Here is a 20,000-nt window from a genome sequence, read left to right on the forward strand (position 1 = left end):
GTGTGTGTATGGGATAGAGAGTGTGTGTGTGTGTGTGTGTGTGTATGGGATAGAGAGTGTGTGTGTGTGTGTATGGGATAGAGAGTGTGTGTGTGTGTATGGGATAGAGTGTGTGTGTGCGTGCGTGCGTGCGTGCGTGTGTGTGTAGAACACCAGAGTTACACCCCCCCAATCAGTCACCCCCCCACCTAGTCAGTCAAAGTCACCCAGTCAGTCACCTCCTCCCCACCCAGTAACCCCCCCAGTCAGTCAGTAGTCCCCCCCAGTCAGTCAGTTACACCCCCCCCAGGTCAGTCAGTTACCTCCCCCCTGTCAGTCAGTTACCCCCCATCTCCCTCTTCTCTCTGTCTCTCCCCCCCTCTCTGTCTCTCCCCCCCCCTCTGTCTCTCCCCCCCCTCTCTGTCTCTCCCTCCCCTCTCTGTCTCTCCCCCCTCTCTGTCTCTCTATCTCTCCCCCCTCCCCCCCTCTCTGTCTCTCCACCCCCCTCTCTGTCTCTCTCTGTCTCTCTACCCCCCTCTCTGTCTCTCTACCCCCTCTCTGTCTGACCCCCCCTGTCTCTGTCTGTCCCCCCCCTGTCTCTGTCTGCCCCCCCCTGTCTCTGTCTCTCTCCCCTCTGTCTCTGTCTCTCTCCCCTCTGTCTCTGTCTCTCTCCCCTCTGTCTCTGTCTCTCTCCCCTCTGTCTCTGTCTCTCTCCCCTCTGTCTCTGTCTCTCTCCCCTCTGTCTCTGTCTCTCTCCCCCTCTCTCTCCCCTCTCTGCCTCTCTCTCCCCTCTCTGTCACTCTCTCTCTGTCTCTCTCTCACTCTCTGTCTCTCACCCACACTCTCTCTGTCTCACACTCTGGATCTGGATATCTTATTTACCCTATATATCGTAACTGCAATATAATAGACCGAAATAACCTATACTGCTTTCTTCCAGATCTGACTCAAGCTTCACACGGGAGACATCGGAATCCCCACTAAACCAGAAGACAGGTAGGGAACACCTCCCCTCCAATCCATAACATTGCAGGAATGAGGTACCTGGACATTGAGGGACTGCGGATCAGGTAAGATCCCAGGCGGGATTGCTGCTTTAAATATTGTGAAGCGGGGGCGTCCAGACACTGGTTAAGGGGTGCAGGAAACTAGTCATTCACATCTGGCTTTTTTTTCTAGATCCGACATATACACACTTACACACACACACACACACACGTAACAAGGACTAATTATAGTATAATGTAATATAATAAATAAACTTATGTCAAAAACAAATGTTCTTACTAGTAATTTATTCAATTTATTTTATTTATGTATTTTTTTAAAAGCGGGGGCGGGACTAGGGGGCGAGTAGCTTTTTGGGTGATTTGTCAAGCACTGTATATATATATATATATATATATATATATATATATATATATATATATATATATATATATATATATATATATATATATATCTTCACTGTACACGCCAACTTCCCAACACCAAACTTGTTTGAATAAGATTCATCACATCTAAATTCATCACATCTAAAAATCCCTTTAAAGCTTTGCACAAATCTTTATTACTGGAGGTGAGACTTACAGTATTTAGCTTCAGAGCTATGCAAGTCTTACCTCCTGTGTCTTAGTTTGGGAGATGTGCAAGTCGTACCTATGGTGCCTTAGTTTGAAAGCTATGCAAGTCTTCCGGTGATTAAGATTACTGCAATTGTTTACTGTAAAGATTTTAAGTGATTTTTATGTGGAACAAATTAAAATTGTGATCTTCTTTAAACAATCTTGATCTTGTGAAGTTGTGTGCACAGTGCAGATATTTATATATGCTGGGCCTTGTGATATCTACCACCATTTTACTGGTATTTGTGCGAATCTGCAGCAGCAGTACCTCAGGACATGTCCAGTTAATAGCGTGCTGAAGATTTTGCTGAATAATGCATGTTTATAGTAATCATAATCAGAGGGGAAAAGTTCAGATATGCTTTTTAACTTGGCTCTGATCACAGCGAAACTGGAATCACTTTAGAGTTAATTTACTGATCAGGTACTGTACATGTTCAAAGCAGCATCTGCTAAAAGCAACATGCATTATAGTTTCTTTAGAATCTGCTATTGTGCTTTCAAAATTAGACACTTCAGTCCAATTTTTTATTTAGAAAAAAAAAACTGTACTAAAAGGGGATTGACTTGACTACTAACTAACAAATTACTTTATGTTGCTAAAGCTGCTAAAAGTTGCCTCATAACTGCAGCATAACACACTACATGGCAAGGAAGAATAACTGAGGAATCAAAATAATGTGTGGAGATGGGAGAATGTACAGAACGGAGAGGAGAGAAATAGAGGTGTACTGTATCAGCTCCTATGCGCACCCATGTCACTAAGTGCTGCTGGGTTCATTATTCCTTGAATTCCCATTTTTTTAGTCCCACTGTATAATAAGCAAACAAGAGGAATCTCAAATGCACGTGCTAAGGAAAACACTGAGCCTTCCAGTGACAGCTTCTGAGAGCGGCCACCACGCATTAGGGAAGCGATAATTGGAAGTAAAGTACCACATCTGCTATTTGTGACATACTTACTCATTGAGCCTCTGCACAACATTGCCAGGTGTGTCAACATAGTACTACTGTTTAACCCTGCATCTATATTTCAAAGCGTTTTGCTCTACTTGTGCCCCAGCTTGGAGCATGGGGAGTGACAGGAGGAGGAGTTGGGGAGGAGTTAGATGGTGCACAGATTATAATGAGATGCATCACTGCACCATACTTTTGTCTTTCATTTACCCCACAAAATCCTCTATAGCTGAAGTGGTGCAAGTCTAAAAATCTGCATCAGATGTAAGCAACTTTTCTTACCTCACCGCAGCTCAGCTCCAAAGAACTGATGCAATATACATTATAAATATTGTTATACTACATTCCTTCTTCAAATAAGTTGAGATTTCCTGGATTAGAGCACAGTACTAATGGTTTGAAATGGCACACTGACCACCGACTCAACTTTTTTCACAAGGGCGATTCTACATTTTCTGATTTGGGGTGACAGCTACAGTAAAATGTCTGGGGGGCAGGATAGGATACATTTTGCGCTGCGCAATGCAGGACTGGTTTAGTGGTGCACCAAAACCTTTATGCCGCACATAGCACTGTACACACTAGAGATCAGCCCTAAATATGGGGAAATTAATACCTGTATAATTAGTGGAGCAAAATTAACATAAAATCAAATTAAAAAAAAAAAATCAATTCAAAAGGCCAGAATACTGCACTAAATAAAAATCTACACATCTTATTATTGTAGATTTATATTAAATAAATACAGGAGCATTAGAAATACAGAATACATTATCACAACATGCAAGCAATAACAAAACAATGCAGCACCGTACATACAGATATACCAAAAACCTGACCTTTAACATGGGGGAGCTGGGGGGGAGAGGGGTAGGAGTGACATGGCAGGGGTGAGTGACAAAGGGGGGAGAGTATGAATATGGGGTGGGGGCATCATGGGGAAGAGTGGATGACAGAAGGAGGGTAACATGGAAGGGAGCGAGTGTATGTGTTGAGAATGAATATTGGGTGATGTGGCTGAAATTGAGTGGAAAGTGACATATGGAGGGTAGTGAGTTATATAGAAGAAGGAATGGGTGACATAAAGTACGCCACTGGTAAAATGGTGCGGGGAAGCTGTACCTCTATCTCCTTGGTGTACAGGGACATGTTAGGACTTCCCCCACCCTCGTAACGGAGGGGGGGGGGGGCAAACTTGGGGGAAGAACATTCTGTAGCGGGATCAGTTTCCACCCCTGCTGCCACTATAGAGTCACCCCTGTCCTTATCTTTACCCCTCCCTTTGTAAAGCATCATTCTGCGAGTGAGGTCCTGTAACTGTTTTTTTTAAGACTCGAGCCCTGCGCAAGATGGTCTCTGTACCAACCCCAAGTTCAAACTTTCCTTGATACACAGACCCCAAGTGTTTATCATATGTCAACCAGGTTAATGATTTTGCCGCATAAAATACAGCATCGTACATTTCTCTTCCATGCGCGCACATTGTACATGTTCCCTGAATATTCAGCAGCTTGCATGCTTTATAGTATCAAATAGCATTTACATACCATTGCGGTGGCTATATTGTTAGGGAATGTCTTTGCAAGAATAGAAAAGGATGCTGTCATTGAAGCACCAAATCCTATTGCATCGACTGATCTCACTATAAAACAAAGAAATATGAATATCGTTCCATCTGGTGCTTTGTCCAACAGACTGAAAGACAAGAAACCATGGAGGTAAAATATATTAAACACAATTATCACATATTTTAAAATAAAAGCACTTGAACTAGAAAATGTTGCACAATGAGAGACATACACACATTCCCAGCTAGCTCAAACTCCTACGCCCACCACATCATGAATATATATTTATGCCAAAAAGAGTGCTTCTGAGCGTGGCAATTGTACAACAAAAGACAGAGGTGCCCAATGCTACATCAAATTGACAAAACATATATGGTAATAGTAATGTAAGGATGTGTATACATATATATGATGGTTCCGCGCTGTCACTGACATAGGAAGCGCCATACTGTTCTTTTGCCAGTAAGGTCACTGAGTAAGAGTCAGGCTGCGCATGCGCGAGGAAAGCGCGCGAACGGCAACCAATCTGGAGAGACTTTGGGGGTTGCACTCTGAACTCTGAACTGTGGGAGAGTCAGCTGAGGCTGAGGACCAATAGGGTGCGAGACTCTGGATAGAGAAGACAGGATGCGTGTGGGCGGTGGGAGACACGAGTGAGAGGTGAAGGAGGAAGGTGGCGGAACCTTGTGTGCGCGAGCGGAGGGTCAGTGACCCTTCCGCTTAGGTGAGAGACATTCCCCAGCCCCCAGGAGCATTACCCCTGTCATCGTAGGGTGCCGCTTTTGTAGGGACGGCCGTAGTAGTTAGGGACCCACCCTTTAGTGCGGGTTCAGCTGCAGAGTTGCGGACGCCATCTTGGTCTGGAGGACAGACCGCACAGCATAACGGAGAGTCAGCGCAAGGCTGGAGCAACACTGGGGACTTGTGTGAAGTGGTGTGGTCACCGTAGTGACCGGAAGGTATCTTTAATCAACAAGTGCACCTACACCGGTCATCAGGCGCTGATCCCGCCTCCCACTAACTAATTGGGGGCACCAGTGTGCCAGCATACTATGCTATACAGATACTAGTTACAGGACATACTCCTAGGGAGAGTGGCAGAGCCACCTGTGTACAGAACATTATACCTAACAAGGTGTGGCTGAGCCACTGTGTGTGTGTTACATGATGTGATATACTGCTGCGGCACAGTTTATTCGAGCATTTGCCCGTTCTGTGCCGCAGCAGTAGCCTGGCGCGCGCCCGAGTGTGACGGGCGCGCGCCGAAGCAGCGGAAGAGCGCCCTCCGATCGGGGCGCTCTCCCTACCGCTGCCGGGTCCGCCGGGTCCCCCGGAACCCCCTGCCGCTGTCCCGCGATCGCGGGACACCAGGGCTCCCTCGGGGAGCCCTTGGACACGCGTGCAGGGGGCGCAGGCTCCCGATGACGCGTGACCGCGCGTCTATGACGCGCGGCACGCCGAGGGGCGGCCACTAGCAAGCCGGGAAATCTCCCGGCTTGCGGATCTGGCCGCACTGCGATAAAGTGTGTCGCCAGTGTATAGAGTATAAGGGTTAAGACGTGTCATGTATACTCTCTAAGCTTTCGTTAACTAATTGCATTAGTAAAAGGTTGCCTGTTGCACAATACCGTTGTATGTTTCTTACTCAGGGTAGATTCTCTAATATGGGGATCCTGGGTAAGTGGAGGCGCTGCACCATGATAGTTAAGGGTATGACCCCAGGCTCTTCCATGGCGGAGGCTCAGAGCTCCTGAAACCACAGGTATACACAACACCAGTAGTTCACTTAGACCTGGGATTCACAAAAAGGGCTACATTTGGAAGCGCTGCTGAGATACTTAGACCTGGGGTGCCCCCTCATTTTTTTCTCATATTGTGCAACCAAAACACATCATGTCGGTGCCCTCGGCGCTCGAGGTGCGCAAGTGGGCCCAGCGGCGCGGGATTCCCTTAAATCGTGCTTTCGCGCTGGGCCATGTTCCCGCCACAATCTCGTTAGGTACAGTGACCGAGCAGGTCCGCAAACTCCCGCTCCTGGACAATGCCCAAGTACAAGACCATTTCTATGACCGCGACCATGCCTGGCGCCGGGTCTTGTATGCCACTGAACAAGATATATGCCCCGAGGCCTTGCCCCGTATACTGCTGTTGCCCGAGGCCCCGGGGGTGCGCTGCCCCATAGTCCAGGTGGACACCCCTGCGCCCCTGGCCACTTCCACCCCACAGAGAGAGTATACAGCCGCAGAAGGTGCCGCGACTGGGGGCACAGACCATTCCCCTGACCGTGGTCTGCAACCGCGCTGGCCAGCAGCCCTGAACCTAGGCTCCTCGGCCACCCCGCCAGGCCTGTGGTCCGGCCTCAACCGACTTAGCTTATCCAGACTGGACACTTACCCCGCAGTCGGGGATAGCCTACCGGGAGACACCTCTATTCCCGCGATAGCAGCCGCTCTCCACAACACAACCCAGTCGCTCCAGTATAGGAAGTTAAAGGCCTTCTCCGGCGAGAAACCCACGCCCCAAGGGGAAGTAGGAATAGAGGACTGGTTGGATCACACAGAACAAGTGGACAAATGGACCTGCACGGACGCGGTCCGAAGACAACGCATCGTTGAGTGCTTACGGTCCCCCGCGTCCCACATGGTGCACTACTACCGAGATGACAATCCGGAGGCTGATGCAGCAGATCTCATCTACTGCCTGACAAAGGCGTATGGGGCCCCGGTGGATACTTATGCGTTGATGGCCAAATTTCACGCGTTAGCCCAGAAGGAAGGGGAAATGGTATCCGACTTCCTCAGGCGACTGCACCTGGACTTATGGAATCTGGTGAGGAAGGGCGTGTTGCCAAGTATAGAAGCCAATGGACTGCGCACCACTCAGCTGTTGAGGGGTCCTACCCCTACACCCCGTGTCGGTACGGGTTAGTAGCTGTCTAACTCCCAGGCAAGCCTTATCGTTTCACGACCTAATGGATCGGGTCCAAGCGCACAAGACGGTGTTGTTAGGACGTGACCTGGCTCCTGGGAAAAAGCCCCCGTCCGGAAGTAAGGAAGTCAAGAAAGTGGAACCCAAGGCCGACGGACCCGAACCTGGGGACCTCGATCCCGACCACGAGGACGCCAGCACACCAGTGGCGCCCCGGCCTCGTCTCTCGACCGGGCGAAGTTCACCAACCGGGAAAAGCGAGAATTACCTCAGCCAGATTCAGTGCTACGCGTGTGGGAAGATGGGACATCTGCGTGCCCGTTGCCCCACCTTACGGAAAACGGCATCCCGGCCCGCGCAGTCAATGCCGTGCAAGACTCTGGAGGATGGAGAGACGTCGCCGCCATCCCCAAGCAGCCGAATCGGCCCCGCCGCCATCATTCGGGTAGTTATCGAAGGCATCTACGCCGCCGCATTGCTGGACACGGGATCTCAGGTGACCATCGTATACCGGCCCTTCTACGATCAACACCTCCATCGATTACCGTTACTCTCTGCGGATGCCTTGCGACTGAGGGGATTGAGTCATGAGGATTACCCCATAGACGGCGTAGTAAAGGTGCAGTTAGACATCCCACAGCTGAACACTGGTAAACATCATCCCATGGAAGTGGAGGCCCTAGTGTGCCCTGAACCGCAGGATCACCCCAGTGCCCCCGATCATCTTGGGCACTAACGCTGACATTGTGCGCGCGGTGTTCCGCATGTATTTGCAAGAGGCGGGAGAAGCCCCGCTGCTGGCCCTGGCCGCCTGCCCTGCTCTCCAAGAGGTCTGCGGGAAAATCGCGACTGAAGAAGAGCATGGGATGCTCTATAGTCAAGAGTGGGGACTGACTCAAATTCCCCCGGGGGAAGGAAGAATGATGGTCGCCGCATGCCACTACCCGGGTCGACGCCCGGAGGATCAGCTCTTCTCCTTAGAATGTGTGGCCCAGGATGAGCACCGGCTGGGCTACGAGGTGTTGGCCTCCGTCAAGAAGTGGCCTGGAAAAATCCCTGAGCGCACCTGGGTATACGTGCAAAATATCTCCCCATATCCCATGAGCATTGATCGACGCCAGCCACTAGGCAGAATATACCCTGTGACTCCCGAAGAAAAGAGCGTAACGGGGCGACCCCACAACTATGGTCATACCTCCGGGTCCCGGCTAGAATTCGACTTTGGGGATTCTCCGCTCCCTGAGGAGTGGAGGGAAAGGCTGCGGATCGAGTTACAAAAGCGCCAACAGGTGTTCTCCACCAGTGACATGGATGTGGGATGCAGCCGCAGTGCCCGCCACACCATCCGAATGAGTGATGCTACTCCCTTCCGGGAACGTTCTCGACGACTCGCCCCACGGGACGTAGACGAAGTGAGAAGGTTACTCGCCGAAATGGAGAGGGCTGGGATTGTGCAAGGGTCCCGGAGTCCTTACGCCTCGCCCATCGTGGTAGTCCGCAAAAAGAACGGGACCGAACGCCTATGCGTGGACTACCGAACCCTAAATACCCGCACCATTCCCGATCAATACACGCTGCCCCGAATCGAAGATTTATTGAACGCTCTGACGGGAAGTACTTGGTTCAGTGTACTCGACCTCAGGTCGGGGTATTACCAGGTACCCATGGGCCAGGAGGACCAAGAAAAGACGGCCTTCATCTGCCCCTTGGGGTTTTATCAGTTCACACGCATGCCGCAAGGGATCTGCGGGGCACCCGCCACGTTCCAGCGATTAATGGAAAAGACTCTCGGAGACCTGAACCCGCAAGAATGCCTGGTGTACCTGGACGACATTATAGTGTTTGGGCGGACTCTTGAAGAACACTCCGAGAGACTAATGAAGGTACTGGATAGGCTTCAGGGGGAGGGCCTGAAAACTGTCTCTGGACAAATGTAAATTCTGTCGGTCCTCTGTGACGTATGTGGGCCACATCGTATCGGCCGAAGGGGTGTCCACCGATCCTGGGAAGATAGAAGCGGTGGTGAACTGGCCTAGGCCTCAGAATATTCAGGAGCTGCGGTCGTTTTTGGGATTTTGTGGCTATTATCGGCGGTTCGTGGAAGGCTACTCTAGCAAAGCAAAGCGGCTGAACGATCTTCTAAAGGTGTACCCAGGAGAAACCGAGAGGAAGGGGGTCACGGCACAGACGCCCTTTGGGGAGAAATGGACCCCAGAATGTGAACAGGCCTTCCTGAACTTAAAGACTAGCCTCACTCAGGCTCCGGTCTTGGCCTATGCGGATCCAGAACGGGAATATGTCCTACATGTCGATGCTAGCCTTAGCGGGCTGGGAGCGGTATTGCATCAGAAGTATGAGACAGGGCTACGTCCGGTGGCCTATGCGAGCCGAAGCTTGACACTTAGTGAGCAGAACTATCCGGTCCATAAACTGGAATTCTTGGCCCTAAAATGGGCCGTGGTGGACAAGCTGCATGACTACCTGTATGGGGTACAGTTCGAAGTACGCACGGACAACAACCCCATGACATATATAAATACATCAGCCAAATTGGACGCCACTGGACACCGTTGGTTAGCTGCCCTGGCCAACTATAGGTTCAACCTCAAATACAAACCCGGACCCACCAACATAGGTGCCGATGCTCTGTCTCGTCGACCTGGCCTTCAATCTACCCCTGATGAGGAAGTATATACCGGGTCCCGGGATTCGTGCTCTCTGTTCCGTGGCTGCGGTAGTCGACAATCAGGTAGCATTCTCGGAATTACGGGTTGCTGACTCTTTGGGATGCCATTCACGAGCCATTCCTCGGGCCTATCAAGGTCGAGAAGGGATGAATATCACGGAAGATAATATCATCTCATGGAGGGATCTAGTGCATTACCAAACTCAAGACCCCATAGTGGAGATGGCTCGTCAAGCGGTACAACGAGATGATCCTTCTATACTGAAGCAAGCCCCCAAGAACTTGGTGAAACTCCTGTTGAACGAGTTTGGGAAGTTCGAAATGGACAATTGTTTGTTATATCGGGTGATACCATATCATAACCATCCCGATCGGCGTCAGCTGTTTCTACCGGAACGCTTGAGGACCCTAGTCCTTCGGGCCCTTCACGATGACCATGGCCATTTGGGCATTGATAAGACATTTGGGCTGCTACAGGATAGGTTCTACTGGCCTAGGATGAGGGAGTCCGTGGAGCAGCATTGTCGAAGGTGTAACCGCTGCCTACAAAGGAAGACACTGCCCACCAGGGCGGCTCCCATGGCACACTTGAAAAGTTCGGGCCCCATGGATCTGGTGTGTATGGACTTTCTCTGTATTGAGCCCGACAGTCGGGGCATTAGTAATGTTCTCGTGATCACTGACCACTACACCAGGTACGCCCAAGCATTCCCTACAAAAGATCAGAAGGCCGTAACGGTGGCCCGAGTCCTGTGGGAGAAGTATTTAATTCATTATGGATTACCAAATCGTCTTCACTCTGATCAGGGCAGGGACTTTGAGAGTACACTGATAAAGGAATTGCTCACACTACTAAACATTGCCAAGTCACGGACTACCCCGTACCACCCCGAAGGGGATGCGTTGCCCGAACGGTTCAATCACACCTTGTTAGATATGTTGGGGACACTGACAAGCCCACAAAAGACGGAGTGGAGTAAGCACGTCGAAGCGTTGGTGCATGCGTATAATTGTACCCGGCATGAGTCCACTGGGTACACCCCGTACTTTTTGATGTTCGGAAGAGAAGCCCGGTTACCGGTGGATGTGCGACTACGGATATCTACCGATGGGGTATCCAATAGGACGCATTTTCGATATGTACAGCGACTAAGGGACAGTTTGCAGCAGGCTTATAAATTGGCTGAACGAACGGCAGCACAATTGAATGCGGGAAATAAAAGACGCTACGATCACAAAGTACGTCACAAGGAGATTCACCCCGGGGACGCGGTCCTCTTACGCAACTTAGGTGTTCCTGGGAAACATAAATTGGCGGACCGGTGGCGGGAAGGTGTGTACGAGGTGGAGTCACAAATGCCTGGCCTTCCTGTGTATCGGATCAAGGACTCCGAAGGCCGCGTAAAAGTGTGGCATAGGAATCATCTACTTCCCATACCTCAAGTAGGGAACAAGGAGTTAGAATTATCTGCTACGCCAATAGATGGAGAAGCTGAAACTCCAGAGGATGGCCTAGAGACTGTGAAAATTGCCACCTCTGAGGATCCGATGGAAGGAACCTCTCAAAGGGGCCTTCCGGCCGCGGGGGCATCTCCCGAAGGAGCTACGGGTAAAGAGCCTCTTGGCCCGAACATTGATAATCTGACTCCAGTGAGTCAGTCCCTAGATCCACAAAGCCCATGTTTCACACCCCAAAGAGACTTTAATAATGCTGAAAACCCCTCAAGGGTAGAGATGGAAATACCAGATGAGACTGGATACTCTGCAGAGGAAGCAGAGGAGAATCAACCTCGGCGAAGTCAAAGAACCAGTCAGCCTCCCATGCGAATGGCATACGATCAATTTGGGGCACCCCATTATGAGGCTCAGCAGTGGGCTCGGCATAGAATGCAAGCTATGGTGGTACTGTTCAACGAAATGTGTAACCTGATCTAGGAAAGAGAGGGCGGTGTAAATAAGTTCACATATATGTTGTTTAGGTAGTCCAGCGGGGACGTTGGAATCTGGAGAGGGGAGAATGTAAGGATGTGTATACATATATATGATGGTTCCGCGCTGTCACTGACATAGGAAGCGCCATACTGTTCTTTTGCCAGTAAGGTCACTGAGTAAGAGTCAGGCTGCGCATGCGCGAGGAAAGCGCGCGAACGGCAACCAATCTGGAGAGACTTTGGGGGTTGCACTCTGAACTCTGAACTGTGGGAGAGTCAGCTGAGGCTGAGGACCAATAGGGTGCGAGACTCTGGATAGAGAAGACAGGATGCGTGTGGGCGGTGGGAGACACGAGTGAGAGGTGAAGGAGGAAGGTGGCGGAACCTCGTGTGCGCGAGCGGAGGGTCAGTGACCCTTCCGCTTAGGTGAGAGACATTCCCCAGCCCCCAGGAGCATTACCCCTGTCATCGTAGGGTGCCGCTTTTGTAGGGACGGCCGTAGTAGTTAGGGACCCACCCTTTAGTGCGGGTTCAGCTGCGGAGTTGCGGACGCCATCTTGGTCTGGAGGACAGACCGCACAGCATAACGGAGTGTCGGCGCAAGGCTGGAGCAACACTGGGGACTTGTGTGAAGTGGTGTGGTCACCGTAGTGACCGGAAGGTATCTTTAATCAACAAGTGCACCTACACCGGTCATCAGGCGCTGATCCCGCCTCCCACTAACTAATTGGGGGCACCAGTGTGCCAGCATACTATGCTATACAGATACTAGTTACAGGACATACTCCTAGGGAGAGTGGCAGAGCCACCTGTGTACAGAACATTATACCTAACAAGGTGTGGCTGAGCCACTGTGTGTGTGTTACATGATGTGATATATAGAGTATAAGGGTTAAGACGTGTCATGTATACTCTCTAAGCTTTCGTTAACTAATTGCAATAGTAAAAGGTTGCCTGTTGCACAATACCGTTGTATGTTTCTTACTCAGGGTAGATTCTCTAATATGGGGATCCTGGGTAAGTGGAGGCGCTGCACCATGATAGTTAAGGGTATGACCCCAGGCTCTCCCATGGCGGAGGCTCAGAGCTCCTGAAACCACAGGTATACACAACACCAGTAGTTCACTTAGACCTGGGATTCACAAAAAGGGCTACAGTTATAAAGTTAAAATACTTCAATAATAATAGTAATTGGTTATTTAGTTTAACCCTTTGGCCAAAGCGTCGTAAGCCTGCATACCTCGTCAAGGTAAACCAAATGAATGCAGGTCCTAACACTAAAACTGTGAACCCTTCGTTTAACCTCTGTATGAGGGGAAGCAACTGCAGTGAGTCTTGTCCATTCAGCAATGTCAGAACTTCCCAAGTTAAAAAGATGGGGTGGGGTGAGCTTTGGGGGTGACGCCTCTGCATTCATTTGGTTTACCTTGACGAGGTATGCAGGCTTACGACGCTTTGGCCAAAGGGTTAAACTAAATAACCAAGTAAATATTATTATTGAAATATTTTAACTTTATACCTATTACCATATATGTTTTGTCAATTTTATGTAGCATTTGGCACCTCTGGCTTTTGTATACAATGAGAGACTCGGTTAAAAAACATTTTTCACAAATACTATTTAAAACAGAATTTTTTTTGTTTTCAGCCAAAGAATCTCTGGGGCATAACACCTGAGTTGCCCCAAAGGCATCTCCCAAAGAGAGGCTCCCCTATATGCCTTCACTGCCCCTGGCCACCAAGCCAGCGTGGAAGGGTTTAACATCATGAGGACAACCGGCACTTCAAAGATGGTGATTAAAATCCATCACAGCGTAGACAGGCTAATTCTTACAGGTGAAACAGACCCTAGGAAAGTATATTAAATAAGACGCTCTCGCCTCTGTATTAAAGTATATATCAAAGGAGGAATGTGTACTCCATTAGGTTAGTACATGAGAGTTATGCTGAAAAGTCAGAGGTTGCTTTGGCTCTGTTAAGGACCTGTAGGTGGACTAGAACTCAAGAGTTCTTAAAGCGAGTGTTGCCCTGCCTAGCAAAGACGGTCTGACCTGAATTAGACTAGACACCAGCAAGCATCAAGTGTCAAGTGTTGGGACAAATGCTAGTGTATCATGAGCCGCTACCGCAGTCAACTTACTAAGTCTCCATAGTGCATGCGAGGTAAGCGGGTCTGAACAGTCCACCTCTGTAGTGGATAGGCGGACTATAGAAAAAAGGGTCTGTGAAGAAATCGGACCCTGGGTTAGGCTGTATGCCAGCAAACAGCAGGTGCCTTGTAGTACAACAGATTCTGGTGCATCCTGAGCCGCTACTGTAGTCGACTTACTGAGTCTCGGTAATATATGCGAGGTAAGCGGGTCTAAAAGTTCAACCTTAATAACGGATGGGCAGACAGGTACTCGTGGAGCAGAGGCCGTCACAGGACACTTCCCAACACCCATTAGGGAGCTTGTGAAACACTCAGGAGCGCCGGTGACCAACCCCTTAGGCCTGTAATGTAGTGCGCATGTGCACTACCGTGCGTGCGTCAATGATAATTGCCTGTGTGAGCCCGATGTTGCTATAGTTGAGACGCGCGCATGCACGGCCATGAGCATTGATGCAGCAGATCTGAGGAAATACAAGAAATTTGTATTTTCGTGCTGTTGGCCTTGGACTTTTACTATAGTACGCGCTAGTTCACGTACAGCGTTGCGTGTGTACATAGCGTGCGCATTTAGTGTCTATAGGGCAAGCAGTGTTGTGTGCGGCTAGGAGACGTGGCTATGATGTCACAGCGTTAGGCCGCACTGTGACTGGCTCACAGCGTCACGTGGCGCATCAACAGCACAAAAATACAAATTTCTTGTATTTCCTTAGATCTGCCGTGCCAATGCTCACATCACGTCTCAACTATAGCACGTCAGGACCACACAGGCAATGATCATTGACTGTAGCGCACACACTATATTACAGGCTTTATTCGGCTGGCAGGCGCTGTGAAGTGGTTAGAATGTACTCGGTCTGACATCACCACATATCTCTTCTAAGAGCTACACTGAAATGAGTGGAGCACAGAGGATTCCATGACTTCACCGAGTATTAAATAATGGCCTACGTGTTCAACATCTCCTTTTTAAATAAACTTTTCATTCTTGTCAAAGGTCCATTGCTTTCTTGGGCCAGCAACCCTAAAAGTAGGTCCAAGCTGGATCCACATTTTGACCTCTATTGACATCTATTCAAAGTTACTTGTATTTCCTTTGCCCTTGAGTTTCCTTCTATAAAAGCACTTTTTGCGAATTCCTCTTATCATTTCAAGGAGGCTTCCTTCTCCCGTTGGTAATAACAATAATAGCATGTTATTGTAAAGCGCTGCTAGTTTTACGTAGCGCTTTACAGAGACATTTTGCAGCCACAAGTCCCTGCCCCGTGGAGCTTACAATCTATGTTTTGGTGATCACACTCAATATGTGCCTGCAGCCTTCCCTGAGACTTGAGCCACTTCTGCCTAACTCTTTTGGAGCTTTGGACCTGCTTCACTTAGTTGGGCTTCAGTTTTATCTGTTATTACCATTGTGGTCCACTCACATCACACGCTGACAAACATTGCAACTTTTTATTGTACATTTAGTGCCACAATAAAAATAGTTTGTCCCAACGAACTTTAAAAAGAAGAGAGAGAAGTATGCAAAGTATGTCTATCTATCTTGCACAAGCAAAACTTTGTTCATGCGCAAAAACAGCCAATTCGAAATTGTGAAAACATCTCAACCGAACATCCGACTATAAAAAGTAAGTATATTTATTTTAGTTCTTCCTGCTGATTTTTCCAAGTGAAGAGATATTGGCATTACAGTTTGCAAGTTGTTAAGCATCTTTAGATAATAAATGGTGCTCGGGTGGGGGTAAAAGCTTATAGTGGTTGTTGTTGTTCATGAAAAGCGTGTCTTCATTTCAGTCAGATTTTCCTTTCACTACACCAATTGGAGAATGTTAATATGAGTGATACATTTTCCAGAGGTAAAAACTCACCCAAACAGAATTGTCGCAATTCCAGATACGAACATTCCAGTCACAAACATAAATTTTGCTCCAATCTGCACAAGCTGTAATAGTTAGAAACATAGTTTATCATTATTTATCATCATTGTATGAGCATCTTATTACATTTACACCATTTATTACAGAACCTTAACAATTATCGAATCAGCCTATAATTATTAAAGTATGGTTGATTGGAATCAGAGGGCAGAATTAACCTGAATGGGAAAAAAATGACTTAAAAACAAGCAATCATCCCTAGAAACCAAAGTTATCATAAAACATTCTTTGGTAGCGGCAATGTTTGTCTGAAAGAACAATATGGCCACCTGGATCAGCCTTTTTTCAGCGGCCAATAGAAAGTGTGACAGAGTCACTGTCCTTATGGACTAGAGAGCTAGCGGAGTGTGAAGGTTCCAGTGTACAGGAGGTTAAATTCCTCTATGGGAACTTGCTGCTCCTGGTACTAATTAAGGCAGCACTCCTAAGTGAAGTTTAAAAAGGCAGGAAGTACCCTGCACAAGAGAGAGACTGCTTTTCTCCAGCAAGGGGAGAGATTGATTTTCTCCAAGCCAGGAAGGACCCTGGCTGTTCTGGTTCCCCAGCTCTGAAGGAAACATGGGCTGCTGGGACCAGCTGGGACCCCCACCCAGCATAAAGATTTCCACGGGCTGGACGCAGCCACCTCCCCGGAACCAGCGTTCATGTTTGCTGTTGGAGCTACACAGAGAGGAATCCCCTACAATACAGATAACCAATCAATAAGAATCTGCAATGTTAAAAGACTGTTTGGTTGAATAGGATAGGATATGTTTTGGGCTGGGAACCAGTTTAGCTGGCCAGCACTATTAGAAAGGGCCACAGCAAAGTTTAGTTAGTTTCCCTATAGGGAATAGGTTTTTATTTTATGATTTTGTTTGCTTAAAGGCACAGTGTACCCATGGTTTAAGTGGCTTTTGGAAAAATACACCGCTGAAGGTTGAGGGCTAAGTGCCTCTTGTCTGTGTATACAGTACACGTGTTTTTCCTTTTCTACAAATTAAACCCTTGAAGACTGTCGCGAAGAGCCAGGGCAAACGGCTGCGCTACACAAAGGGAGCCGTTTGTCACAAAAGCCACAAAGTCAATGGGTGACATTTCAGCCTTCTGTGCTTTTATCAAAAAAATAGAAATGTTACCTTCTCTGCAACGAAGGAGTGAGTCCCTGAAGCTAAATAAAGTTTAAAAAAAAAATAGCACAGATTTCTGATTAAAAAGCATTAATCAGAACAAATTTGAGCTTAAAATATCTGCAAATGCTTTTATATATAACCGACATTAGCTATTTCTGAGTTACATATAGAAGACATATGTTCCACGGTCTTAATCAGAATGAAAAGTCATGGCAATGGTTTAAAGCTGCAGTTCAAGCCATCGGTTAAAAAAAAAAATGCCCATTCAATATGTGCATCAATACAATCTACAACACACTGACAAGTGAATAGCTAAGTTGCTGATAGATCCGTTCTCCTGTAATCGATCGCTGGACATTCAGCTGGGGGTTCACTAAATGCATCTCGGGTCCCTTTCTGCTGCCCTGACAGCCAAAGTTCTGTGAGGAAGATCATGTGACCAGGCAGGTACTAGATTCAATTGGTTCACTGCTAGAGAGGGCAGGGCTCAAAAAGTCTTTAAAATGTTTATTTTATTTAAAAGCTACAAGTATTTTCTCATAGTACACAACTGTTTTTTTTTTTTAAACCACCCATGTAGGATATTGCTTAAACTGCAGCTTTAAGGTGACAAAGCAAGTGTGCATGGTGTACAACACTGTAACAGGAATCATGTGTGTTTGGGCCAAAGAGATCAAAATGCACCAATTCACAATGACTAAGGAAACAAGTACACTTGGCCGATACTAGTAGCTGTCTTAAAGAGCATTACATTTTGTTCATTTGTATTAATTCACAGAAGATTTTTTTTCTTTTTTGACAGGTTCAACCAAAATTGAACTGCATGTAAATGTTGATACTAATGCATTCTTCACATAAGCAATATTCTTTGTACATTAAAAACTCTACATGGTAAAACTATTCAGAGATACTTACATATTTTCCTAGTATCAATGAGGTTAAAAAATTAAATAAGGCGAAGCACCCAAAAATCCATCCAATCATCGTATTACTGGCTCCCTTCTTTATGGCCTTTAAAAAAATATCAAGAAACATAATTTAAATTCAGCACCCCAACAGCATGAATATATTCTAATCAAATATACTTTTTACCTCTTGAGGGAAGAAAGGACCCAAAATGGAATAACAGATCATAGAACTAAAGTTAATTGAGGCAGACGACATCAGTATAAAGATCTGCTCTCTTGATAGCTTTCTGGAACGGTCTGTGGTAATTTCAGGCATGTTGTCTGGAAACAAGCATAGATGGGAAGTTAGTGACTTCAAAATAATGTGTTCTAGAAATGTACAATCTATTTAATAATTCAACCTCTTGAAGAGTTAATTGCACTAAAGAGTGGGTGTTAATGACGGGGGAGTAAGTTTTATCAGTAAACCAGTATGCTTCTGAAAGATGTGAGCATCTGATATCTGGTTTCCACTAATTCCAAGTGCTAGACCTAAATAGACTAAGGAAGTCTAAAGACACAAATACATCTACTGATCAAATCTTTTATTATCTATATTTCATAATTACTATTCAATTTGAATTGAAATCAATGAACACAAGAATGGCATTTAAGATATTAAGTCCATGATATGAGGACCACAAAGCACATTTTCTGAAACACACACATCCATTATTTGTGACTCATCAGCTACTGTAAATCATCTTCCATTTACATCTCATTAGTTCTTACTTGATTTGGGTAGCTTATCGGGGCTGTGTGTGTTTGTTAATTTCAGTTGGTAAAACAACATTGACCCCTCCTCCCTGCTTCCAAGCTCACTCATCCCACCTTTTTAATTGCAGTTCTTGCTAAGCACCTGTAAATGACCTTTCTAGTAACCACAGCTCTCCTTCCATTAGAGAGGTTATGAGAGCTTTCTGCAGGTGCAACAGTGTTAGGACCTACAGATGGGCCATATTGTGATGTGTTTATAGGCTTTAAATACTTTGGCCAAAGAATTGAACTAAATGACCCTTGTTTATGAAAAGAAATAGTATTCACCTATATAATGTGAAGTTATGTGTAACACTAGGCCTTTTTGTCTTTTGTTTTAGTTCTTACATTGATACATTTGTATTTACTTGCTTAAGTTTATAACATAGAAAAACATTTAAAGTAGCAAATTATAATCAGAGAAAACTATTAGTGAACAAATAATAGTATAGGCAAGAGGACTGGGTTTAATGATATTGTTGGATGGTTTTTCTTATACACAAACAAAATTACTAATACACAAGTAAAAACATGAAACTTTTTCAGAATTAAATGTTATGGCTCCAGCTCTTGCATTACCTCTTGGGATTTTATTTATTTTTACATTTGGTTTGTGGTGCAGGACCTTTGGAAATTCATTGTCCACACACATTGACTTCTGCCACCAGCTCACCAGCAAAGGCAACTGCAGTATCGGGTTGACACGGAGATAAGGCATTGGTGGGGACCCGGATTATATTAGGTACCCTCTCTATAGTGAATTATGTATAGACAGACCACAATATTTCAGCCTCAGATTATATCTACCCCTATGGGCAGTATAATATAGATAGAAAGATAGATAGAAAGATAGAAAGATAGATAGATAGATAGATAGATAGATAGATAGATAGATAGATAGATAGATAGATAGATAGATAGATAGATAGATAGATAGATATTACCAGATTGAGGTCCAGTAATTAGGAGACAGCACACCAGGAGTATATTCAAATGCAGTATGTATTGAAGAGAATACAGGCACTTAAACCAACGTTTCGGTCTGCAGAGAGCGACCTTCCTCAGGGCTGTGCAATGGTACAGTAACCGTGACTCCTACTTATATCCCCACCCAGTGCAACATAACACCCAATAAACCAATCAAAACCATGATAAAAAGCACATGTCATAATGCAGCAGCTGTCAAGCATAGCATTTACCTGCAGTGATTGCAAACTGGTGTCATGCCTACGTGTCTGTGCTGGTAAACTGACCAGACTTCCGACGGCACTCGATGACGACAGCGAATGGCAACGGAGTCCTCCCAGTGTGTCTCCTGGCTTCTCCATGGCTATTGTGCATGCACACGCCAAAATGGAATCTCCCTCTTTGTTCTATAGATACTTACATTAACGGGGTCCCTGTAGTACGTCCTCTGACCGCTCC

General features: G+C 46.8%; 2 protein-coding genes across 5 annotated transcripts in view; one reads left to right on the forward strand and one right to left on the reverse strand.

Moving 5' to 3' along the window:
• RPS12 (ribosomal protein S12) overlaps positions 1-20,000 on the forward strand; it is a 248,085-nt gene that overhangs the window by 177,482 nt on the left and 50,603 nt on the right. The window lies entirely within an intron of this gene.
• The window catches only part of SLC18B1 (solute carrier family 18 member B1), a 136,620-nt gene that overhangs the window by 74,037 nt on the left and 42,583 nt on the right, over positions 1-20,000 (reverse strand). For 2 of the 4 annotated variants that reach the window (XM_075597345.1, XM_075597343.1), the window contains exons 1-5: positions 19,155-19,308; positions 17,965-18,101; positions 17,788-17,883; positions 15,692-15,765; positions 4,109-4,256 (exon numbers count right to left, since the gene is read on the reverse strand). In XM_075597345.1, the coding sequence (XP_075453460.1) occupies positions 4,109-4,256; positions 15,692-15,765; positions 17,788-17,883; positions 17,965-18,101; positions 19,155-19,293 (594 nt within the window). In that variant the 5' untranslated portion in view covers positions 19,294-19,308. Of the gene's footprint in view, positions 1-4,108; positions 4,257-15,691; positions 15,766-17,787; positions 17,884-17,964; positions 18,102-19,154; positions 19,309-20,000 lie in introns of those variants that run through there. The other 2 variants (XM_075597344.1, XM_075597346.1) reach the window with 1 other exon arrangement.

Source organism: Ascaphus truei, chromosome 4 (genome assembly GCF_040206685.1).
Source record: "Ascaphus truei isolate aAscTru1 chromosome 4, aAscTru1.hap1, whole genome shotgun sequence".
Classification (NCBI taxonomy): domain Eukaryota; kingdom Metazoa; phylum Chordata; class Amphibia; order Anura; family Ascaphidae; genus Ascaphus; species Ascaphus truei.